Source organism: Podarcis cretensis (genome assembly GCF_951804945.1).
Source record: "Podarcis cretensis genome assembly, chromosome: 10".
Taxonomy (NCBI): Eukaryota; Metazoa; Chordata; class Lepidosauria; order Squamata; family Lacertidae; genus Podarcis; species Podarcis cretensis.
The window spans coordinates 66,909,393-66,935,174 of record NC_137179.1 but is presented as its reverse complement, the minus strand read 5'-3'; the positions used below and the strand labels follow the sequence as shown (position 1 = coordinate 66,935,174).

Below are 25,782 nucleotides of genomic sequence, written 5' to 3'. Positions count from 1 at the left end.
GTCTTGAAAGACCAACATTGGCTCCCAGTACGTTTCCGAGCACAATTCAAAGTGCTGGTGCTGACCTTTAAAGCCCTAAACGGCCTCACCCCAGGATACCTGAAGGAGCGTCTCCACCCCCATTGTTCTGCCCGGACACTGAGGTCCAGCACCGAGGGCCTTCTGGCGGTTCCCTCACTGCAAGAAGTGAGGTTACAGGGAACCAGGCAGAGGCCCTTATCGGTAGTGGCGCCCGCCCTGTGGAACACCCTCCCATCAGATGTCAAAGAAATAAACAACTATCTGACGTTCAGAAGACATCTGAAGGCAGCCCTGTTTATGGAAGTCTTTAATGCCTATGTTTTAATCTATTTTTAATCTTTTGTTGGAAGACTCCCAGAGCGGCTAGGGAAACCCAGCCAGATGGACGGGGTATAAATAAATTATTATTATTATTATTATTATTATTATTATTATTATTATTAGTTCACGCAGCCTTTTATTCCAGTGAAAACAGGGACTTTGTGCAAGCCTCTCGCTGGAGGCTGGTTCTTTTCAAAAACAACGTGACGGTGATATAATATGGCAGAGCAATTCATTTTCATCTGCTCTTCCTCTCCACTTTTACCTCTCCGACCCGTGATATATATTTATGCTGGCACAGCAAGGGGGACCCTTGATCTGTACTGGTTTTCAGGACACAGCTGTGGAACCCTCAGGCTGCGGCTGCATGCGACGGAATAAGCTCTTTTCTGCGCGAGGTGCACCGCACAACAAATGTGCTAATCTTTAAGATGGCATGGGGCTCGGTTGTTAAGGCAGGGCCCAGAGAATGCCTGGGTCAGCAAATGCAAAACAAAACCTTGCCCTTCATTTGCCTTGCCCGTTTTCCCTGCAGCACGGACATTTCTTAAGTCAAGATGCGAATGGGTGAGGCTGGGCGTACAGATCGATATGTAGACTTCACAGCTCAAACCTGTGGAGGTGAAACTAATTCTGTGCAGTTACAAGGCGACCGTGTTGTGTGTCGACAACTCTGCACCTATAATTGATGAATCCATCCCTTCTGACCCAGGCATAGTGCAGCAGAAAGGAAATGCAACTTGATGCAATATCTAAAAACTCGCAAAACACATAGGGCTGTACACAATGACGGCTCACATTTCAGGACGTGGCTTGCAAATAGTACGCTTTCTAACACTGACTGGACCTCTGGGATTTCTTATCTATGCTCCATAATTTATTTATTTATTAAAGGTGAGGGCCTCAGCTCACACAGTGCAAATTTGAGGGTTCCTCCCTACATTATGTATATGCACCGTGTGCATATACATACAGGAGCTAGAAATTATATCTTGCTACGTCTAATGAATAAAAAATGTATGCTTCTCTAAAATGGTTAAGTGCTGACTTGCTAACCTCAAAGTACTGCAGGTTTTGTACACCCTGTAGAAGTTATCATTTACTTTGCCGGCTGAGGCTGAGGCTTTCAACGCCTTCAAATCATTCCACACTGCAGACTCCAAAATTATGGATGTTTATGCATTTTTCTTCTGATTTGAATCCTTTCAGTTCCTAAAGGTAAAGGTAAAGGTACCTCTGCCCGTACGGGCCAGTCTTGACAGACTCTGGGGTTGTGCACCCATCTCACTTAAGAGGCCAGGGGCCAGCGCTGTCCAGAGACACTTCCGGGTCACGTGGCCAGCGTGACATCGCTGCTCTGGCGAGCCAGAGCCGCACACGGAAACGCCGTTTACCTTCCCGCTGGTAAGCGGTCCCTATTTATCTACTTGCACCCGAAGGTGCTTTCAAACTGCTAGGTTGGCAGGCGCTGGGACCGAGCAGCGGGAGCGCACCCCGCCGCAGGGATTCGAACCGCTGACCTTTCGATCGGCAAGCCCTAGGCGCTGAGGCTTTAAACCACAGCGCCACCTGCGTCCCTAGGCAATACTTAAAACCTTTACTTTTGTTACTGAGTAGACATAAACAGGGAAAACTAGCAAATGGGCTGAGGGTCGTATACTTCACACAATATTTAAATAAAGATTGTTTATTTACAGTACTCTAGCCCAGTCTGGAAAGAGGAGTCACATGCTATCTGCCAAAGCTACATTTGACCATATACATGTCTGTCTGTCTGTCTGTCTGTCTATCTATCTATCTATCTATCTATCTATCTATCTATCTATCTATCTACAGTGGTACCTCAGGTTAAGTACTTAGTTCGTTCCGGAGGTCCGTACTTAACCTGAAACTGTTCTTAACCTGAAGCACCACTTTAGCTAATGAGGCCTCCTGCTGCTGCCGAGCCGCCGGAGCACAATTTCTGTTCTCATCCTGAAGCAAAGTTCTTAACCTGAAGCATTATTTCTGGGTTAGCAGAGTCTGTAACCTGAAGCGTATGTAACCTGAGGTACCACTGTATCTATCTGAAGTAGGGCAGAATGCAACAGTCACAGTGCACCATTCCAGTGGACAAGAGTTTTGGACAAATTTGGTGGGAATGTAAATATAAAGAGATACTTTGGGACAATATCTAAATCAATAAAATAAATGAAGGAATCCACACTTCCAAATTAAAATTAGATCCTCTGGGTTTTTTTCCCCCTTTCCTCTTTTGGACTGGGTAAAATAATAATCCCAAAGATATTGAGAAATGATTTGGTGGCAACTCATATATTAGTTGCTAATAGCTGGCAAAAGGAAATTCCCATCCATGAGGGAATGGGTCTTAGCATATACATAATATCATGTATGATAAAAGGTTATGGGGATGTGCACTAAATGCTCAAAGAGCTGTTTAAGTTCATAAAATACTGAATAACAAATCTCAACATAATAATGCCTGAGCAATATGAGAAATAATTTTCTATGAATCAATATATCAGATAAACTCTAGAAACTCTTAAACCTAATTTTCTATATCACTCTGTTTTTTTTGCGTTAACCTATAGAAATACATAAATTATTTGTGATACAATCTCCTTTTCTTTCCTGCTTCTTTTGATCAAGTACGTCTCCACTGTCATTTGGCTTTCGTGTTCATTTTTGGAATGGTAGTAAGTATTTGCTTTATAATGTTTGGGTTTTTCCCCCTTTTTTTTCTTAAGGTCTGGAATATAACAGCAGCAACAACATCACTGAGCTGGGAGAGAATTCTGGGAAAAGGCTGTCCATCACCTTAACAGAGAAACTTAAACACCAAACAGAAAAGCACGCACAATGTCTGCCACATAGCTGTTTATTTTGAGAAGAGTTTCTTTCCATCACTCAAGAACAAAACGTTGCTTTTCAATCCTGAAACCAGCAAGATTGATATAAAGAAAAAACAAGACCCCACAAGCCAACATGGAGTTGTCGTCCCCCATCAACAATGATCATGTTGCAACATTCTAGTTTTTTAACTCTGTCTTAAACAGTCAGACGCAACCTGCCCTTTGCTCATTTACTAGGCAGCGACCCCCAACGTATTCAGTGGGGCTTATTTCCAAGGATGCATGCATAGGATCAACAGCTACAGGTACAGAGCTCTCTTCCTAACATGGAATGCACCCCATTAAAAGAGGACTGTGCTTTGTTAACATATGAAGCTACTCAGATATACAGCAGGCTGAAGCAACATGCTTGATTCTCAAGATGTTGAATCTTTAGCCTAACTTGCAGGGACTGAGCTGGGTTTTCTAATTCTCAGCAGTCACTTTCGCAACGCTGCGTTTATTCGACACCAGCAGTCATGATCCTCTAGCCTAGGGGTCAGCAAATGTTTTCAGCAGGGGGCCGGTCCACTGTCCCTCAGACCTTGTGGGGGGGCCGGACTATATTCTGAAGGGGGGGGTGAATGAATTCCTATGCCCCACAAATAACCCAGGGATGCATTTTAAATAAAAAGCACACATTCTACTCATGTAAAAACACGCTGATTCCTGGACCATCCGCGGGCCGGATTGAGAAGGCGATTGGGCCGGATCCAGCCCCCTTAGTTTGCCTACCCATGCTCTAGCCTGTGGACCATTTCAGACCTGATACTATTTGACCTGCAAGACCGCTTTGGCCCAAGGTACGTCCAGCTAACCCCCCCCCTTTTACGTCATAAATGGCATCAGGTGTGGTGCAGGATTGAGTCATTTGATGCCACCAATGACACCTGGTGGGGGCTCCAAACTTGGCCCATGGGAGGTGGCAACCCTGTTCTACATTACCTGTTCTTTGGAACAGTGATGATTTCTCACAATGGTTTGGCCCTGAACTCCCAGTCGTTTGATGGATCAACACATCTGCTTGTTAACAAGAAGGTTGGTGGGATGAGCCCAGCCAGGAATGGCTATGGGCAGGATCCGTGCATGGCAGGGGCTGGATGAGCCTTGGGTCCCTTCTGACTGTACAATTCTAAGGCTGGCGTGTTGCGTTCAGCTGGGAAGGTTCACAAGTCAGCAGACCCACCTTAGCGCAAGTCTGCAAACACATCCCATTTCCCCACGGGACACCAAAGACCTCCTGCTAACCTACCAGCGATCTGAAATGGTTGATATTTCTAAAGTATCTATAGGCTGCCAATCATTAACTAGGATACCGAAGCGCTTTGACAATAATACAGAACCAGTCCAAAAGCCAAACAATTAAAAATAAACCCAGCAAATTTGGTTCAGTATAAGTCTAAGCAGTTTTTTTAAAAAAATCAAGCCACATCAAAGAATGATTACTTAACTGGATTCTTCTGATTGTGCAAACTGGCTTCAACCAAGGAGTCTGGATAGCTCAGTTGGTTCGAGCGTGGGGCTGGCAACGCCAAGGTTGCAGGTTTGATTCCCGTATGGGGCAGCTGCGTATTTCTGCACTGCAGGCAATAGACTAGATGAACCTTTCCAACTCTAGAATTGATGATTCTAAGGAGTCGTTGGCCATGATCCTAAGTTGTCCCTCCGATCTTGTAAGAGGAGGAAGGGTGGCATTTCTGCCAACTCTCCCTTCCACCTGCAGGGAAAGGAAAACCATGTCCTGTGTGCACAAACTCTGTTGCATTCATGGAAAGAAAATGAAGACCCAAGCTATTTTGTTTTCATTTAAAGCACGTTTTACAAGCGGACAATCTGCTGGTGTCTTGTGTCAGTTACTTCCACTTTTGTCTCTTTTTGACATCTCCCAGGCCCTGTGGAACAGCTGTCTGGCCATACAACCCTTTCAGACAATCATTTATTCCCTCCTAGAGATGTACAGAAGGGCATCACAGTATGTTTTTGTATGCAAAGGTGTTCTACGCAACACCCTATTGCTTTGAAGCCAGGCCTGTGTGTTTGAATTGCATTGATAAGTTGCAGGCGTGGCTCCGCTCACGCAACAAAGGGGTTTCAGTTATAATTTGGGGAGGGGAAAAAATTGGAGTGAGTGACGGCCTGAGAACTTTGATACAAGGGAGCCTTTAAATCAACACGCCAGCTACAAAGCCATCGTAATTCAGCTGGCCGTTTCGAACACACGCACAGCGTTTGGTTTCAAGAAGCTCCTAAGGTGGAAATTACCATATTTTTCGCTCTATAGGACGCACTTTTCCCCTCCAAAAATGAAGGGGAAATGTGTGTGTGTCCTATGGAGCAAATGCAGGCTCCTTGGCTTCAGCGATAGTAACGGGAAGCCTCCGAAGCGCAGAGGGAGAGCTCCCTCCGTGCTCTCCAGGCTTCGCGTTGCTTTCGCTGAAAGCGCCAACTGAAGCTTCAGGCAGCTATCCGCAAGCCTTCGGAGCACGGTGGGAGTTCCCCTCGTGCTCCGAAGGCTTGCGGATAGCAGCCTGAAGCCTGGGGAGTGCAGCGCCAACTCCCGCTGCGCTCCCCGGGCTTCAAGCAGCTATCCGCAAGCCTTCGGAGAGCGCCCCCAGCCCCGCAAGCTCCGGGAGTGCGCAACCTTGCCGCTACTCCCAGACCTGTTCTGGGGGCTGGGGTCAGGGGAAGCTTGGTCTTCCCCTGCCCCAGCCCCGTGGCTAAAAATGAAGCCAAGAAAGCGAGCGGGATCCCGCTAGCTGTCTTGGCTTCTTTGCTCATTGGGGCTGGGGGGGAATAATTCCTCCCCCTTTATTTCCCCCCCTAAAAACTAGGTACGCCCTATGGTCCGGTGCATGGGACGCAGGTGGCGCTGTGGGTTAAAGCCTCAGCGCCTAGGGCTTGCCGATCGAAAGGTCGGCAGTTCGAATCCCTGCGGCGGGGTGCGCTCCCGCTGCTCGGTCCCAGCGCCTGCCAACCTAGCAGTTCGAAAGCACCTCCGGGTGCAAGTAGATAAATAGGGACCGCTTACCAGCGGGAAGGTAAACGGCGTTTCCGTGTGCGGCTCTGGCTCGCCAGAGCAGCGATGTCACGCTGGCCACGTGACCCGGAAGTGTCTCCGGACAGCGCTGGCCCCTGGCCTCTTAAGTGAGATGGGCGCACAACCCCAGAGTCTGTCAAGACTGGCCCGTACGGGCAGGGGTACCTTTACCTTTACCTTTATGGTCCAGTGCACCCAATGGAGCGAAAAATACGGTATTTGCACAAGGGCACCAGTGGTGCAACACGACATCCCGGCCAACTTTGCACTTAACAACGGAGGGAACAGTCCTAGCTGGCTGCCCAGTGGGACTTTATGGAGCGTCAGGGACACTGCCATATCTGCAGCCCTGATGGGGCTGGGTTAGAGGCAGGCAGATTGCTATGCCAGCCTGGAGCTGGTCCGTAAGGGCTCGGCTGTGCCCCTGGGAAGACCTGCTGATGCTGTTAACGGGGGTCCTGCTGTGGACAGAAGGGGGCGCTCACTAAACTGGCAGCAGCCGGTGAGAGCCAATGGTGGCTGGCTAAGCCAACCCACTCCATTGCCTGGCAGCCATAAGCAACAAGGAACTCCATGCAAGTGAGTTAGCTTGCTGCAGGAGGGACAGTTCCTCCTCTACTGGTCCACTTGATTTCTGTACATGGGAAGGAAAATGGCTTCATAAATAAAGGTAAAGGTAAAGGGACCCCTGACCATTAGGTCCAGTCATGGTCGACTCTGGGGTTGCGGCGCTGATCTCACTTTACTGGCCGAGGGAGCCGGCGTACAGCTTCCGAGTTATGTGGCCAGCATGACTAAGCTGCTTCTGGTGAACCAGAGCAGCGCGCGGAAATGCTGTTTACCTTCCCGCTGGAGTGATACCTATTTATCTACTTGCACTTTGACGTGCTTTCGAACTGCTAGGTTGGCAGGAGCAGGGACTGAGCAACGGGAGCTCACCCCGTGGCGGGGATTCAAACCGCCGACCTTCTGATCAGCAAGCCCTAGGCTCTGTGGTTCAGACCACAGCGCCACCTGCGTCCCTACATACATAGCTAGCTTGAAAATGCAGGGGTCTGGCAGAGGGGAGGATGCATCGCCCCATCTGTCTTCTACTTCCTAGAAGGATCCTTTTCCCCTCTAACACTAGCCTGCTAAGTGGCTGGTATGCTGTATTTTCATGCTGGCTACAAAATAAACAACTATGCCTTTCTGGCCAGCATGGCGATGCATGATACCAGCCTCTTAGCAGTCTGATATTTTTGGAGTAGTGGTGGTGGTGCCAGGGGGTAGCAAGCTAATAAGGCTGAATTACTGCCGCAGGCCTAGTTGTTATTGGAGCATCCAGGCCTCGGAGATCTAAGCTGGCCAAGGGGCTCTGCTAGGGACCAGCTGCTTTTTTGTTTGAGCTGAGTAACTTTAATCTAGCAGGACTCCCGCCCTGGGGCCTCCAACAAGCTATGTTCGCCCTGCTTTGTCTCAAATATTCAAGTCTATGTACGCATAGCGGCTTAAAATGCAGTGAGGTCGTTCGTCCCTGCTGTCACATTAGCAAATGTACAGACCAGAGAGGGGTTTGGGGTGCCCATTTCCTAGTCGAGGAAGCTGCCGGCATGTGCGCAACAGCTGTCGGAAGCAGACGCACCTCAGCTTAACCTTGGCTTGTGTTTTCAAATCAGGGGGAAGCTGGTTTGAGGTCCCTGGTGCCATCTCTGTGGGGCCAAGGTTTCTTCACCCCCCAAAAAATATCTGTGGGGTCGAGCACGGAGCCAAGAGTGGCACATCTTCAGTGGCCTGCTCCAGAGGAGCTGTCAGTCACTGAAGCTGCACCCTGTGGGGCTCCACACTCGACCTCCTCCCGCCGATGCGATGTCGCACGCATGATGTCACAAGCACACTGGGCCCCCTCAATTTTGGGCGCATGTTGGCGCCTCTGCTTGAGGTGATGCGTACACAGCCTCACTTTCTTCACTAAACAGTAGCCTGACGTGCATTAAGTCTAAAATCTTCGAAGGCATTCGCAGAGAGGGCATATTACCAAAATGGATTCTTTTACCACAAAAACGTCTTCGGCTTTAAAATGTTTATTGACGGGCCTGAGACGCTTGTTTGTCCAGGCGGTTGCCTTCCGTTGCTTGCTTTTTGTTTTGTTTTATGGAGAATGGGCTTCGGTTAACTTGCTCAGCAGAGCTGCTTCTGAACTGCTTCGAGTGTGGAGTTCCTCTCTATTCCTCTTGCAAACAGTTTCATGAGTTGGCAGTGGACCCTGCAAAAGGGAAGAAAAGAGCGGAATAAATGCAGATGTATTAATTATGAACTAGGCCAGTCATCGGGAGGAACAAACCCCTTTGCTCTTCCAGGGGAACTGGTTGTTCACAATGGCAGAGAGAGTCAGAGAAAGTCATGGTTGCCTTGTCATATTGGTGGTGAAGAGCTTGTGTTCCCTAGATGAGAGGCAGGGAATAAATGACCAGGGCTGTTGTGGATTTTTTTTCAGAGATATTTAATTGTGTTACTTAAAATGTGGCATTATTATGGTTGCTATTATTAGTATAGTCGTACTTGAACACCTTGTAAATCGAACGTTTTGGCTCCTGAACGCCACAAAGCTGGAAGTGAGTGTTCCGGTTTGCAAACATTTTTTGGAAGTCGAATAATAATAATAATAATAATAATAATAATAATAATAATTTATTATTTATACCCCGCCCATCTGGCTGAGTTTCCCCAGCCACTCTGGGCGGCTCCCAATCAGTGTTAAAAACAATACAGCATTACATATTAAAAACTTCCCTGAACAGGGCTGCCTTAAGATGTCTTCTGAATGTCAAATAATTCTTTATCTCTTTCCAACACTGCTTCCAATTGAATGCAGGAAGGTGCTGCAGCCAATCGGAAACTGTGCCTTGGTTTTTGAACGTCAAACGGACTTCCGGAAACGATTCCATTTGAGAACCAAGGTACGACTCGAGTATCGTTCAGTTTGGAATGTGGAATGTTGCATTATATTTCTTCCACTGATTCCCTTTTGGCTGGGAATTACAAACCGCTTACAGATTTCTGCGGAACTATGAAAGAAAACAAAACATTTTGGCCACAGTCCAGCCAAATTTGGGGTCAGTTCACACAAACACATGCCAGGACTCATTAACTGAACATCCACTCGACTAGTCTTTATATTCCTAAAGACATAGGGCCAAACTACGTGTGTTGCTAAACATGCAGTGGGGGGGTTGCATGTGCTGAATTGTTTCTTTAAATGTAAAGGTCCATCATTGTTCCACCCGATGTGTATGTCTTTAAGGGGCCAGAGCAAGGGCCAGAGCAAAATAACGAGACCCAGCTTTACAGCTGTGAAACATAGCAGGTGCTGCTAGTTGTATTGATTAAGCTGTGTCAGCAATTGGGTGCAGTATATAAGGAGCAGCACCTAGCTCTCCCATTACCCTGGGGGATGGGTTGGTGGTTGGGTCTGGTTTGTTGTTGATGTATTTAGTGTATAAGGAGTTTTTGTTTTTGTAATCAAAACCTTGTTTAAGTTATTTCTGAGTCCCTTTTTAATGCATGGTCTCCCCTCAAGCTCTCTGCAGCGCTACCATACTGCAAATAGCCAACAGCATGTACCATTTTGAAACTGTAAAAGCAGCTGCTGGGTCCTCTGAATTATGATAAAGACTGCGAGAAGTGGGATTTAACTTCCTCCTCCCTCACAGAGGTGCCAATGAACTGTAACTCTGCCTTCCCTCCGACACAGGAAGTTGCTATTCAGCACGGAGGTAGGTCTGAAAATTCAAGCATGCCATGACCTCTCATTTTCAAGACTTCCCATTCGGGGTGTATGGCTTTGTGCGCACACCAAATATCTGCTGTGGAGACCATTTTTTTACAGTTCCCATCAATTAAGGAGCGAGTGAAACTGTCGCATCTTTAAAAGCACAGATCCTTTTTTCCCGGAAAGGGAGATGCTCACATGACTTCAATTGTTGAACAATCCAGCGTCTCTCCATCGCAGTTCCAGGTGCTGCTGGGAGGAATGCAACAGCAAGCAGGGTGGTCTCTGCAGAAATGGCCAAAGCGATTCTTCTGCATTTTCTTGGCATCGCAGTCACCGTCCTCTAAATGTTTCGATGTGAACTGAAACTTCTTGATCCGATAAACCTCCACAAAGCTGAAGTCAAACTGCAGAGAAGTGAGAAGAGGCAATCTGTTGCGTTTGTTGACTCAAAACTCAGCAAACCGCTTCTGTTAGTTCAAAGCAAGCCAGAGTTCAGTATAAAGAAAGATGCAGGTCACGGATTTCAAATGGCTTCAGCACATCTAAATTGGGACAATTCTGCTCACCCCCATCGTGCAACCCGGACACTGAGGTCCAGTGCTGAGTGCCTTCTGGCGGTTCCCTCACTGCGAGAAGTGAGGTTACAGGGAACCAGGCAGAGGGCCTTCTCGGTAGTGGCACCTGCCCTGTCGAACGCCCTCCCATCAGATGTCAAGGAAATAAACAACTATCTGACATTTAGAAGACATCTGAAGGCAGCCCTATTTAGGGAAGTTTTTATTGACTGATCTTTTAATGTATTTTTAATCTTTTGTTCGAAGCCGCCCAGAGTGGCTGGGGAAACCCAGCCAGATGGGTGGGGTAGAAATAAATTATTATTATTATTATTATTATTATTATTTATTTACTTATTTATTTATTATTAATCAGTGTTCACCTGGTCCACATCAAACCAGCTGGATGTCACTAATGGAGGGTGGCTAGTCATTTACAAACAAACTTGGATCTGGGTCCTCCTCAAAAATCCCGTAAGGCAGGTCAGAATTATTCCCATTTTACAGATGGAAAACTGAGTGTGAAATACTGAGACTTGCCCACACTATCCAGGAAAGAGAGTGACCCTCTGCAAAGTAAACGGAATGCACATTGCAAAATGTATGGCTGTCCCTAGAATGGCGTTTGAGTGGCTCCTATGACAAGCTCAGGAAGAGGCACTGTAAACTTTTATTCCTTGATATTAAATAGATGCACCTTCGCCCATTCTTAACTATAATATACGAAATGAATCAAATTTATTCATAACAAAATATTCATATACCACCATTTATTTTAAAAGAATATCAGGATTGTACAGAAAACCATACAATTAGAAAGAAAACCATATGGAAAAGTTAACATGGAATCAGCAAACTGTGGTGGAAAGATGTGTTCTTAATTGTCTGCAGCAGACTGATGGAATAGAAACATTTTCAGCATGGTGGGATGCTAGGCAGGTTGAGATAACATTTTTTCAAAGCTTGCTCTTGATCTACTATCCTCACTGCCAAACCAAATTTGACCTACCTATTCTGAGAAGGAAGTGAGGGGATATTTCCTCCCATTTAGCATTCCCTTCTCCAAGTTTCTAACCCAGCTTTGGACCTGGCGGTGGGGCAGAAACATATCACCTCCTTTCCTGCAGTCCTGGAGTTGCCTTTAGAAAGTTAAAAAGGGATGTTGCTGCCATCCACTTCGTGGTGAAAGTTGGGGTTGCGCCGCTGGTGGGGATGTTGTGCCCCCACTTCCACACTGCCCATCTCCGAAATGCAGTCTGCTGCTTTCCCCCGCTAGGAATGAATGGCAGCTGCTCACTTATGGAGAGCCAACCCATGAGAACTGTGTATTCAAGGACGCCACTGGATCAGGTGCCAGGGAAAAAACAATGCTGTCCAGGGTTGTAAAGACTGCAGAGAGAATAATTGGGTGCACTCTTCCCACCTTGGATCAAATCTATGCCTCCAGGTGTCATAAGAAAGCTGCAGAGATAGTGCAGGATAGTGCGCACCCTGCTTCTGCCTTCTGGAAGAAGGTACAGGGTTATAAAGTTTTTAGGGGTTTTTGAATGTCTTATGTAGATCTTTTCATTATTCTGTATGGGACAATGACAATAAAGATATCGTATCGTATCGTATCGTAACTTGATCCCTAGCCTTGGTGATCTCTGCCTCTGAGGATCAGGTCTGTGTCTATCTGTGGAGACTGCGCACAGGAACTTTGCAGGGCTTAGTTTATTGTTTCATACAAATATTGTTCCATGGATTGTAAATGCTGTAAGGTAAAAGGTAAAGGACCCCTGGACAGTTAGGTCTAGTTAAAGGGATTATGGGGTTGTGTCGTTCATCTCGCTTTCAGGTCGAGGGAGCCGGCGTTTGTCCACAGAGAGTTTTCTGGGTCATGTGGCCAGCATGACTAAACATCCTCTGGTGCAATGGGACACCGTGATGGAAACCAGAGCGCACGGAAACACCATTTACCTTCCCACCACCTATTTATCTGCTCGCACTAGTATGCTTTCGAACTGATAGGTTGGCAGGAGCTGGGACAGAGCAACGGGAGCTCACTCCGTCACGGGGATTTGAACTGCCGACCTTCTGATTGGCAAGCCCAAGAGGCTCAGTGGTTTAGACCACAGTGCCACCCACGTCCCTATAAATGCTGTATTGGTTTGTGAATCATATATGACTTTTGCTGCAATTGGGATGATCAGCTTATATTTTTTAGTTGCTGCTTTGTTAATAGTGTTTTATATATTGTTTTTCTGGTGAATTGTTGATTGCTCTATATGATTTATACAGCGTTTGTGATGTTTGGGAAGATAAACAGTGTTTCCATGTGCTCTGGCTTCCATCACGGTGTCCCATTGCACCAGAAGCGGTTTAGTCATGCTGGTCACATGACCCGGAAAATCTGGCTGCAGACAAACGCCGGAACCCTTGGCCTGAAAGTGAGATGAGCGCCACAGCCCCGTAGTCAAATTCAGTGGACTTAACCGTCCAGGAATCCTTTACCTTTACCTGTGATTTTCTGTTATTGTTATCTGTTGTCTGTAAACCGCTTTGGGATTCACTTGAACGAAAAGCAGCGTAAAAATAAAATATATCAAATAAAAATCAAATCAATAGACCCATCCCTTCAATTGTACGGCTCGAGGGTGGGGGGTGGAGTTCTGTTTCCTGGAGCCTAATGGAACGCTGGGAGCTGAGATCATTATTTATAGAGCGCCATAAATGGTTGTGGCACTTTGCAGATTTAGGCTAAGTAAAACAAGAAAAGGCTCCTGCCCTAAGGAGTATATATCATACATTAAGTACAGTGCATGGGAGAAACAAATAACTGCCTTGTTTGTAAGTAGCTGTCTTCCTTCGATGTTATTAACATTGGCCTTTTTAAAAGAGGAAACATAATAGTAATTTTTTTTTTGGAGGGGGGTGGATTCGGAAACTCACTTGTCGGCTGTAGGTGGGGGGCAGAACCCAAGGTAGTTCAATATGCATCAGTGCAAGGGGAGAAGAACTGTCAGAGCTGGGAGGCTGTACTGTCCAGACAGGGATCTGAGCCAAGATAGGAGAGCCAAGCAGGTGGGCAGTCAAGCTGGTCAGCAAACTCAAGCGCCTGAACCTGAGAAATGAGCAGCTCGGGCCAGATGCTGGACTTCTGACTCCCATCAAGACCCCAGCTAGCATGGCCAAGAATCCGACAACATACAAAGGACCACAACGTCATCACCACTGCTGTGCAGGGCCAGGTAGGACCTGTGACCCCTTTGGCCGCTTGCTTCTTGCTGGGAAAGATAGATTTCATACAGCAGTGGAAATCTGGCCAGCTCTCTCCTCTGGCCAGCTTCTGCAATAGTGCGGACAGTATCAATAAAGCACTTGGCTCCCACAATCTCTACTTTTGAGATTCCTAACGCATTACAAGAACTTCCACCTGCCAAACTTTCCCCCTTGCCAGAGACCAATTAGCAGCGCAGAAATCCAATTCAGGCGAGCAGCTGGCAACTCCACTGTTGCCGGAAAGGGTTTTAACGCCATAGCCAATCCTCCCTCTCCCCCCCCCCGTAGGCTGCTATTGGAGCTTCTTTCAAATTATGCCCAATCTACATTTGTGTTTTTGCAATGGGAGCACAGGATCGGCATTGAACGTCACCCCGCGTTTCAATCCGCCGCAGCAGATACACACCTGGTCATCCCGGTTCGTGTGCCTGATGAGATACCTTAGGAAATTGAATCGGGAGCATTTGCGAACCAGAATGAGGTCTGCAGAGCCGTCTGCCAAGTGAGCAGCTGGTGCAAGGCCTTTCGGGCTCCGTGGGCAGGCGCAACTGATATTCGCGGTGTTGATGGCCAGAAACTTTCCCCTGATGACCTTCCATTCTCCTTCGTCATTCCCTTAAAAACACAAACAGGTATATTTAGCACAGAGGCAGTGGGATGGGAGCAACAAACATGACGATTTGGCCACGATTTGGATTTATAAAGGTGTCTTATGGCATTGCCGGTTCTCTTACGTGTGCAATAATAAACCATGGCACAAATTTATGACACGTTCTTTCGTTAGCAAGCTATCCAAGTTAAAAACACTGCACATTTTCAAATACCGGTTGTCCACAAGGCCAACTGGCTGTGCATATTTGTTCTTGGGAATAGGGCTGCAAACTAACTGGCAAGTGAAGTCAGACAGAAGACAGTGTGTTGACTTGTATCTTCAACAAGGTTTGGATGTGCAGGAATCAGAATGCTTTTTATAGCACTTTTATAGCTGTTGGCACCTGATTCGCTCTCGTTACCTAGAGACTGAATTGCTCTAGAAGAAAAGTTACGGGGCCAGAGGCAAGAGAAGGCAGAGCAATAAGTGTTTTTGCATTGTAAAAAAAAAAAAGGGGGGGGGGCAACTCTACTTGAAAATAGAAGGTACTGCCAAAGTCAGTTTTATGATGCTAGAACAAGAGGGGTTGTGGGTATCCTCTTCTAGTATGCCTGTGGCTGTACTTTAAAATGGACATGTTGGGTTGCATCCAGACTAAACTGGATGCCTTGGTAATGGACTGGATGAGAGCCAACAAACTGAAGCCCAATCGAAATAAGACAGAGGCACTGTTGGTGGGCGGTCCCCCAGCCTGGATGGATGGGAGATCGCCTGTTCTTGATGAGGTGACAGTTCCTCTGAAGGTTCATAGCTTGGGGGTCCTCCTGGATCCCTTGCTGTCACTCGAGGCTCAGGTGGCCTCAGTGGCCCAGAGTGCCTTCCATCAGCTTCGGCAGGTGGATCAGCTATGCCCCTATCTAGACAGGGATAGCCTAACTACTGTTGCCTATGCTCTGGGAACCTCAAGTTAGATTACTGCAATGTGTTATACATAGGGCTGCCTCTGAAGATGGTTCAGAAACTTCAGCTGGTGCAGAATTCAGTGGCCAGGATGCTCACTGGAGCTAGATGGTTTGAGCCTATTATACTGATCCTGGTCTGACTGCACTGGCCACCAATTAGTTTCCGGGCCCAATTCTAAGTGCTGGTTTTGACCTATAAAGCCTTAAACAGCTCAGGACCGCGATACCTCAAGGACTGCCTCTTTCCATATGAACCTACCCAGACCCTGAGATCATCTTCTGAGGCCCTCCTTCGTGTGCCTCCTCCTAGAGAGGTTTGGAGGGTGGCACCACGAAAACAGGGCCTTCTCTGCAGTGGCTCCCCATCTGTGGAATGCTCTCCCCTGAGAGATTCACCTGGCGCCTTCATGAAACACCTTTAGGTGCCAGGCAAAAACGTTCCTTTTTAACCAAGCCTTTGGTTGATCTGATTGACATCCTATGCCCTTTTTAAAATGTGGCTCTTTTTGGGGTGTGTGTGTTATTGGGTTGTTTTTATTTTGATTATATATATTGTGGCTTTTATGTTGATCTTATCTGTGAACCGCCCTGAAACCTCTGGGTATAGGGCAGTATATAAATTCAATAAACAAACAAACAAATAATCCCTCCCCTTTTATGAAGATCACCCACTCTGAGACCCCATAGCTAATTCTCCCCTGGCCTCTTCGCTGGCCCAAGAAGGACCAATTCAGCTAGCTAACCCTGGGGATTATCTAATTGATTTGTGATTTTTGAATTTTGTTGTTATTCATGTTTTTATACTGTATTTTATGCTGCTTTTATAATTTAAGTTTTTTAAAGTGTTTTAAATTTGTTGTAAGCCGCCCTGAGCCCTGTTTTTGAACCAGGAAGGGCGGGGTATAAATAATAATAATAATCATCATCATCATCATCATCTGCAATTTGGTCCTACAAAAACCAATGGAGCAAGTTAGTCATGACTTCAGTCCTTGATTTCAATAGGAACTATGTTCAAACAACTACAACTCGCATCCTAGGTATGTCTGCTCAGAAGCAAGTCCAACCCATTCTAAGTTGGACACTTCAGTGGAGATGTGCAAACAGGAAGAAAGAAAAGCACTCACATACGAAATGCAGATTTCGTTTGCAGGGCCCTGTGGCTTCCATCAGAACCCTCATCATTCATACCAAATGATCCATAAATGTTGACAAGCAAAAAAGCATCACTTTGAAGAAAGCTTACCTGATCTAAAACCCATGTGAGTCTCTTCTGGGCTTCTGGTTTAATTCAGTTTCTCTAATCATCCAAATTTGCCCTTGCATTTGTTGCTACATCACCCGGTGCATTAAGAGGCCAAATGAACAAATCTGCTCACCATCCGGGTCTGGTCTTCCATATAGTATAAAATTACCTTTAATCTCTCCCCCATTCTTCTTCTGCTCTATCTCCAGCTGTTGTTTACTCTGCTTGCAAATGTGGCACCTGGAGAAGAAGAGTGAGCCTCGTTTTTTTCCCTCCTGCAGTCTGAACCGGGCATTAACGTTTCATTCGTTTAGCCAGATTGTCTGCAGTATGTCAGGCTGTGTTGTAAGCAACATTTTATATGTCATTTAAATGAGAAGCAAGCTAACCTCTGGAGCAGCCCTTGGGAATTCTGTACCATCTTGAGTTCTGAAGCCACGTTTTCCAAATATTTGAGGTTTGGTTTGGAGGCAAACAATGAAATTGATTGCCTCTCTTTGGAATACAGTGGTACCTCGGGTTACAGACGCTTCAGGTTACAGACGCTTCAGGTTACAGACTCTGCTAACCCAGAAACAGTACCTCAGGTTAAGAACTTTGCTTCAGGATGAGAACAGAAATCGTGTGGCGGCAGCGGGAGGCCCCATTAGCTAAAGTGGTACCTCAGGTTAAGAACAGTTTCAGGTTAAGAACGGACCTCCAGAACGAATTAAGTTCTTAACCCGAGGTACCACTGTAGTTGTCATGTACTTCAAAATTTCTAGCTGAAGCCCTGCACTGCTATAATGGATGCCTATCTTTTTTCTTAATGGTTCTTTAAAAAAACCAAACCTGAAATAATTGGCAGCCAAAGCATTGCAGGTTCTGAAGAGTTAAAGAAAGCTGTTGACTCTCGTTACTGCTTTGTTCTTGTTGACTTTCACAGTGAACTGACACAGAAAATGATTTGTTGTGCTAGAGCAGGGGTCGGCAACGTGAGGCCCATGGGCCGAATGCGGCCCACAAAGACCGTTTTACCGGCCCACGAGCCGTCCCTGGATTGAGTCACCTGCTCAGCGAGTCCCCTGCGTGCTGGGCTAAACCGGTGCAGCGTGGCGCAGGGACTCGCTGAGTGGCACCAGAAATCACTGTTAGGATTTTTATCTCACCAGCTGCTCAGCAAGCAGCACTATGGTTGTTTATATCATGTGAGTGTCTGAGAGCGTGAGACAGGAAGTCTCAGTACTGTTGGGTACTGCTAGTTTGGATTGGATTGGATTGGATTTGATATCCCGCGTTATCACTACCCTAAGGAGTCTCAAAGCGGCTAACAATCTCCTTTCCCTTCCTCCCCCACAACAAACACTCTGTGAGGTGAGTGGGGCTGAGAGACTTCAAAGAAGTGTGACTAGCCCATGGTCACCCAGCAGCTGCATGTGGAGGAGCAGGGAATCGAACCTGGTTCACCAGATTATGGGTCCACTGCTCTTAACCACTACACCACGCTGGTTCTCTCACGCTGGCTAGAGAAGTTACTTTCACTTCTGTGTGAGATGTTGTTTCTGTACTGCTGCTGAGAGAGAGCAGACATGCTGATGGAGTCTCTGTATATAGACTGTTGAATAAAGTAGTTTATAGCTACTGATTGTCTTTTTCTTCTGCAATGAGATGCCAGAAGACGAGCGTGCTCCTCTCCGGAGGGAGGGGTTGCTTATCACCAGTCTCTCTGCACTGAGGAAGATATACAGACAGAGAGTGAACACTGGAGAGACGCCCCGGTGTTTTGGGAAGGTGGTGGCCTTCCCAGGCGTTTTTCCAACAATCACATCTGTGCATGCGCAGATACCGGAAATCGCGTATGCGCATGTCCAGACGCCGGAAGCCGCTTCTGCACAGAAGCGATTTCCGGAGCCGCATTGTGCTAGTCTGTACAATCTCCATGGAAGTGATCCGGCCCATGGCTGGTAAACCTGGCCAACCCCTGTGCTAGAGGGGCATTTGGACGACCTTAGGGTGTCCCAACCGTGCCTGAGGTCCGCTAGTGTGAAGCACCCCAATGTTCCTGCTCCTACTGTAGCCTGCAAGTAGCCTTCAAAAATAAAACACCTCCCAACAGGGGGTTTCGATGAGAAAAGGTGGAGCTGGGGTGGCAAGAGATCTTTGGGATCCTGATCGAGCTCTGCTACCATCATGTGGCAGCAATGATCCCAGGCATCTTTGCTGCAGGAGCAGGCATAGCAAAAGGACATATTTTCTTCCCTCCACCTTCTGCTCTAGCTGGTGTGGGCATCAACGTTGTGCATGGAATTATGAGTTTGCGGGAGGTCGCAGCTCAGAGGCAGATGAGGGGAAAAGCTGGGACATCATGGGAGAGCCAGAACAACACCCAGCTGACATGGTGTCATCAGAAAACATTCCAGACCCACCATCTCCCAGAACCTGGCGAGCCTTAAAAATAGGAGAGCAAAGAGCTCAAAGACAGAGGGCATGTAGCAGCACTCATAGAAGTGATGAATGAGGAAGTGGGAGAGATGGGGGTGGGCAGAGATTCACTCGGGACAACGCCATTATCCAAGAGGCTGGGTTCTATAGCCTCTCTCTGTAAAGAATGAAATAAAAAAGGACGGTGAGAAACCTTTCCTTGTCTTTATACAGGGGTACCTTGGTTCTCAAATGCCTTGGTTCTCAAACAACTTGGAACCCAAACACTGTAAACCTGGAAGTAAGTGTTCCGGTTTGTGAACTTCTTTCAGAAGCCAAACGTGCTCCGTTTTGAAAGTTATGCTTCCGATTTGAGTGCCACACTTCCGTTTTGAGTGTTACGCTGAGATCTGTCTGTTTTTGCTATTTATTTTGCGTTTTTGTTTTTGTGACTGCGTGGAACCCAGTTCAGCTACTGACTGATTGATTTATGACTGAGGTATATTGTTTATTGCTTTCATTTTAGGGATCAATGGTCTCGTTGCTGTTTTAGGGGTTGTTTTCAAAAGTCTGGAATGGATTAATCCATTTTGCATTACTTCCTATGGGAAAGTGCGCCTTGGTTTTGGAACGCTTTGGTTTTGGAACAGACTTCTGGAACGGATGAAGTTTGAGAACCAAGGTACCACTGTACTTTCTTGGGCAACCAGCTGGGAACCACTGGGAGCATCCTGACAACTTAGTGCTAAAAACAACAACACCCGAATGCAATATAGTTTAGCCTACCCACTTCTGCAGTGCTTCTTATCTCTTGGAGACCCCACGGCGTGTGATGCTGGTAGAAGGGATATTGTTCCCTCGTAGTAATGATGAGAGAGAAAAGTCTTGAAACCTGGGGGGTGGGGTGGCGAGAATTAAGAAACGACGATGTCTTATAAATCAACAGAAATTATTTCTGTCCGTTCTGCCAATTCTCTTGCAGAACTGCATGGAGACACTCGCTCTGCCCTCTTCTTATTGATTTTTTTGACATCCCAAGCTTGTTGCTTCCTTCTCCCACCGTTCGGCTCATATGCAGTTGTATATTTAAGCATTAGCCTGGCAGCTTCAGGAGGAGATGGCACTGCATGCGGAGGTTAGCAGAGGAAGGTGCCTTCTGTCTCCCATGAGGTGGGAGCCCCCGTGCCCATAAGTGGGCTGCTAACAGACGGACGAACCCCTCTGCCTTTCCTTTGCCAGCCCTTAGGAAGCCCGTAAACATTTTTGCAGGCTGCTAACATTCACGGCCTTCTTATAACAAGGCTGGCTCCGTAATGGTTGTCCTTGGAGAAAAATACGGGTTTTATTGGCAACTTGGTTCTCTGCAGGTTCACACAGAAGGACGGAGAACGAAATACGAAAGGTTACCTGAGAGGTCGTATCTGACGGGTCCCATCCAGCGTTTCCCCTCGCTGTCTTTCAATATATCGCCGTAAAAACCATACCCCAAGAGGGAGACAAAGTATTTCAGTAGCGTGTTGTGGTGATGCACTGAAGAGACATCGAGAGGCTGAGTGTCTCCTGTCGACAAGAGACAATTCAGATGATAAGGGAGGCTGCAATTGCGTCAGTCTGCAAATCCAGCACTGAGGCAAAAGGTAAAGGTAAAGGACCCCTGGACGGTTAAAGGTAAAGGTAAAGGGACCCTTGACCATTAGGTCCAGTCGTGACCGACTCTGGGGTTGCGGCGCTCATCTCACTTTATTGGCTGAGGGAGCCAGCGTACAGCTTCCAGGCCATGAGGCCAGCATGACTAAGCCACTTCTGGCGAACCAGAGCAGCGCACGGAAATGCCGTTTACCTTCCTGCTGGAGCGGTACCTATTTATCTACTTGCACTTTGACATGCTTTCGAACTGCTAGGTTGGCAGGAGCTGGGACCAAGCAACAGGAGCTCACCCCGTTGCGGGGATTTGAACTGCCAACCTTCTGATTGGCAAGTCCTAGGCTCTGTGGTTTAACCCACAGCACCAGTCCAGTCAAATTTGACTATGGGGTTGCAGCGCTCATATCGCTTTCAGGCTGAGGGAGCCGGCGTTCGTCTGCAGCCCGCTTTTCCAGGTCATGAGGCCAGCAGGACTAAACCGCTTCTGGCGCATGGAGCACCGTGACGGAAGCCAGAGTGCATGGAAACGCCCTTCACCTTCCCGCTACTGTGGTACCTATTTATTTCCTTGCGCTGATATGCTTTCAAACTGTTATGTTGGCAGGAGGTGGGACAGAGTAAAGGGAGTTTTCAGGATTCGAACCGCTGACCTTACAATTGGCAAGCCCAAGAGGCTCAGTGGTTTAGACCACAGCGCTACCCACGTTCCCAAAACCAGCACTGAACTGAGAGATGAGGAGAGTATTTGCTGCATGACAATTCGGGTCTGTGAGAGTGGTGAAGAACAACTAATTCAGCCATTTGGGGGCAAACCACACTCATACTGCCAATTACCTGTCACCATATGAACATTAGGCACGGGAGAGTTAAAATTATAGCTAACAGCTATGCCGAAAAAGTTTCTACACTGACCGACACATTAAGGCAGGACACCCACAGAATTCAGGTGCCAGAAACCGCGTTAATTAATAATTGTTCATTTTATGAACAATGCTTCTCTGTGACTGTCTGACAGAGCAATATTACATAACACGTATTCGTGCCTTCACGGCACCAGTGGAATGGTCTCTGATGTGTACCCAGTCTGGGAGGGGGAAAAACATAACCGGAAAATACAGAAACAGTGTAAAATTGGTGGACATGCCCCTGGAAACGCCACCCAGGGCACAAAATCCGTAGGCGGGGACTTACCCACAATGATATGCAAGGCTGAAGTTACTGGATCATTGATGCCAACCGTTGAATAGCAAACACAGTCCGTTGAACCTGGGAAAGGAATTTTACAGCACGGTGAAGACACATAAAGAAAACAGCCATTCCTTTCCCCTACCCCCAAACCCACGATCATCTCTTGTCCCTATGAACTGGCTCACTTGCTTGAGTTATCTAGAGCTCTGCAATCTTGAAGCGCCAAGGTTCTGTGCTCCCTACTTGCGGTGTGTGCTTTGTAGGAGTGAGTCAGAGGATGAGAGAGAGGAAGGAACTACCTTAGGGTGGTAAATAGTTTTGCTTAGCTGCCTGTGGTGCTCTGGGAGATCAGGCAGGAAGATATTTTGAAGCCTTCTCTTCCTTTTAGGCTATGATTGAGCACTGTAAGCAGGTGGGCAGCTCTTTTTGCAGTCCAGTAACCCTTCTGAGCTTTTCTGCAGAGCATCTTTACTCATTTCCAGTCCGGTGATTCTAACTTAATGACAGGGATCTTCGAAATCCAAATCTGTACAATGTACTGTGACTTAGGGCAGATTCCTTTTGGATGTTCTCCTGCAAAAGCCTTGCTTTAAAAAAAAGAAAAGTATTAACTAATTAATAAATTTTACATTCCCCTGCCATCTTTCTTCCGAGGAGCTCAAGGTGGTCTGCATGATTTTCCTCCTCCCAAATTCTCTACACAACCACCTTGAAGGCTTTTTAATTGAACTTTGTGATTTTACAGTTGTAATGCATTTTTTAGTCTTACTGCGTTGGATCTCTTGTACGCTGCTTAGAGACAACTGGGATCAAGTGGTTTACAAATAGTTGAAATAAATAGGTAATCCGGTGAGCTTTGTGGCTGACTAGAGTATCTGAATTCTGGTCTCCTAGATCCTAGGCCAATGCTCTAACCACTACAGTGGTACCTTGGGTTAAGTACTTAATTCGTTCCGGAGGTCTGTTCTTAACCCGAAACTGTTCTTAGCTAATGGGGCCTCCCGCTGCTGCCGTGCCGCCGAAGCACGATTACTGTTCTCATCCTGAAGCAAAGTTCTTAACCCAAGGTACTATTTCTGGGTTAGTGGAGTCTGTAACCTGAAGCATATATAACCTGAAGCGTATGTAACCCAAGGTACCACTGTACTTCACACTGTCTCTCAATACTTATTTCCGTGAATGACAGAAATACTGAATGCTTAAAATGTGCCGGAACTGGGAGTGACATTCCAGATAAGTCTTGACCAGCACAGAATAGACTGAAAGTATTACTTCCCATGCTGATGCTTCTTTTAATGCAGCCTAAGATCGCATTTGCTTTTTTAGCAGATGCATCACACTGCTGGCTCGTGTTCAGTTTTGCAGCCAGTCAAGACCCCTGGATCCTTTTCACACGAGCCAGGCCTCCTCCATCTTTTGTTTCTGCTCAGCTTTTGCAATGAAGTTCAATACATCTGTGTACGTTGACGTTCACCTTGTTGGTCTGCCTAGCATTCCAGATTTGAATCTGTTTTCTATGGTGTTCGCGATCGGTCTCAGCTTCAAGTCATCCACAAGTCCGCAGCACCCTTTCTATGTCTGCATCCAGGTCATTTATAAACCTGTTAAATACAACAGGTCCAAGAACTGAGCCCTGGAATTCCTGAAAACAGACGTATACCCCCCCCCCCCCCGTTTCTCGGACATATACTAAGGAAAGCTGACTGCTCCATTTAGGTGACGTCTCAACGTTCGCTAGCGACTATCTGAACTGTCAGACACTTTGGATTTCCCCCTCTTGGGACTGTCAGCTTCCACATGCGGATGTCGACATATGCTGTATATCCAAAATGTGACGAAACAGGATGGAATTGCTTAGGGCATGGTAATGGCCCTGGGACAGCTGACTGTAGAATTTTCTTCCTTTCCACCAGCAGACAGGAGAGACATTTCCTTCCCTCGCCTCTCTCGCTAACCGTTTAAGCAGTTTGACAGGACGAAGTTGTGGTGTTTGCTTTCTCCTTGATAACTCAGGCAGGAGGGTCAACGCAGTGTTTCGAGAGAGGTGTAGAGGGAGATTGATCTGTTGTTAAAGAGCTGCGGTGGAAATCCTTTTGTCAAGCTGGTGCTGTTTGTCCAGGGCAGAACAAAAGAATTAGGCTTAGTGCGTGCTTAAGCAAAATTTTGATTTGTCAGGCAGGTGGGTGGAATGAACGCGGCTAAACGGAGGGAAAAGACGGGAACAGTTTGAGCCGCCCTTTACAGAGCAGACAGTGAATTCATACCAACAAAATCTCTGCAAGTTAATGAACATCAAGGTTATATCAAGCAGACATTTCTGACCCGGGGAGATACATCCACGACATTTTGAGTCCGAAAGCCAAGGTAATATCAAGCAGATATTTCTGACCCAGGGAGATACATTTTGACTCCGAAAGCCCACCCCAAACCCCCCGATTCAATTGGGTTGAATTTTTGATTGCGGCACTTCTCTCCGTCTAATAAGAGCTGAAAATCATAATAGGACTTCCAAGCAACAGAAGTGTGTTTGTAAGGCAGAACATAAGGAAATCAGTTCATTGGGGAAAGAGTCATTCTGGAAACGAGACTGAAATTCAGAATGTAACTTAGTGCAAATAGGATAAAATAATGTAAAACTAATAACAGCCTTGTTAGCTTAGAAGCCCTACCTTCTCATCCTGGGTGTATGGGGACTAGAGAAGTTATTCCTTTTTGAGACCCTCCTCACTGGACAGCCGACCAATATAAGGAAGGACACCCCCACCCAAAAAATGTGGGGAATGGTAGCTAGGAGAGGGCCTTCTCTGCATCAGCCCCTGAAACTGTGGAAGTCCCTCCCCACAGAGGTACGACTGTAGTGTCTGCTGCATGCCAAAAACACACCTCCAGCCTTTGACGGTGAAGGCATTTTGTTTTGCTGAATGTATATTGTTCTGCGTGCTTTACTTGGGGTCCCCCCCCCTCATATAATTGTTTTTATCACTGTATATTATATTCCTGCAACCCGCCCTGTGTGAAGAGCAGGTGAGGAATGCTATTTTAAAAATTAACTACGGTAATTAAATAGTATGACCGTGACAGAAACCCTGCTAGTGAAAAACAGGTTTCTGAGTTTTGTCCTGGCATATGATAAGCCCTGCTTAAACTGACAATTAATTTATGTGCCAAAGGTACATCGGTTTTCTGGTGAGCCAGTGTTCACCACTGAGCTTTTTTAAAAAATAAAAAATGAATAGTAGATTATACACCCTGTGAGTGGCACTATTCAGTTATATATCCCTTCAGTGAGAGGTAGTAGCAGCTGCCACCATCACAATCTCCTTCCACGGAAAGGCCCATGGCAGTAACTCAAATTGCCGCCTAGCAACAAGGAGTGACGGCAAGGCCAATTCCTTCAGCTTCCTGGGACCAATGCTCCTCTCCTCTGCCCATAGGTCATCGGGGCTGAAGGCAGCTGGACTTCGAAATATGTGGAGGCCACTGGCTTGGAGAAGGCTGGACTACTGCATCCGTGCACTACATGGGCTGCCCTTGAAGATGGTTCGGGAACTGCAGTTAGCCCAAAACACAACCGCGAAGCTGTGATCCCTGGGACCAGGCACTGTGATCACAGTACACTTGTGCTCGGTCAACTGTGCTGGCTCCCAGGTCATTTCAAGTCTTCAAAAATTGCTTGGGGGCTTTAAGGCCCTTCATGGTTTGGGGATGCCAGACTTTTTTCCTTGCACGCCTGCCCATGCTGTAAGACTTACAACAGAGGACCTTCACTGGGTGTCTAAGGTGTGGCAGGTATCTGTGCCACAAGTGAAGACTTTTTAAAAATAAAGGAGAATAATAAATCCCGGCTTTTAGACTCTATGTCATGGGTAGGCAAACTAAGGCCCGGATTCCCTCAGCTCTGACTCCTGGTT

The 25,782-nt window shown here is 46.8% G+C and overlaps 1 protein-coding gene and 2 long non-coding RNA genes across 3 annotated transcripts in view; 2 read left to right on the top strand and 1 right to left on the bottom strand.

The window, feature by feature from the left end:
- The first annotated feature begins 6,035 nt into the window (after window positions 1–6,035).
- On the top strand, window positions 6,036–7,430 carry LOC307226003. Its single transcript, XR_013843236.1, has 2 exons — window positions 6,036–6,096; window positions 6,475–7,430. It is a non-coding gene; the product is annotated as an uncharacterized lncRNA (long non-coding RNA).
- Window positions 7,431–8,317: 887 nt separating this feature from the next.
- CERK (ceramide kinase) overlaps window positions 8,318–25,782 on the bottom strand; it is a 47,318-nt gene continuing 29,853 nt past the window's right edge. The window contains exons 7-13 of the mRNA XM_079994268.1: window positions 21,875–21,949; window positions 20,447–20,599; window positions 19,826–19,931; window positions 16,809–16,879; window positions 14,246–14,454; window positions 10,220–10,428; window positions 8,318–8,515 (exon numbers count right to left, since the gene is read on the bottom strand). Of these exons, the coding sequence (XP_079850394.1) occupies window positions 8,431–8,515; window positions 10,220–10,428; window positions 14,246–14,454; window positions 16,809–16,879; window positions 19,826–19,931; window positions 20,447–20,599; window positions 21,875–21,949 (908 nt within the window). The 3' untranslated portion in view covers window positions 8,318–8,430. The remainder of the gene's footprint in view (window positions 8,516–10,219; window positions 10,429–14,245; window positions 14,455–16,808; window positions 16,880–19,825; window positions 19,932–20,446; window positions 20,600–21,874; window positions 21,950–25,782) is intronic.
- The window catches only part of LOC307226021, a 242,783-nt gene continuing 237,556 nt past the window's right edge, over window positions 20,556–25,782 (top strand). The window contains exon 1 of the long non-coding RNA XR_013843260.1: window positions 20,556–20,682. This is a non-coding gene — a long non-coding RNA (uncharacterized lncRNA). The remainder of the gene's footprint in view (window positions 20,683–25,782) is intronic.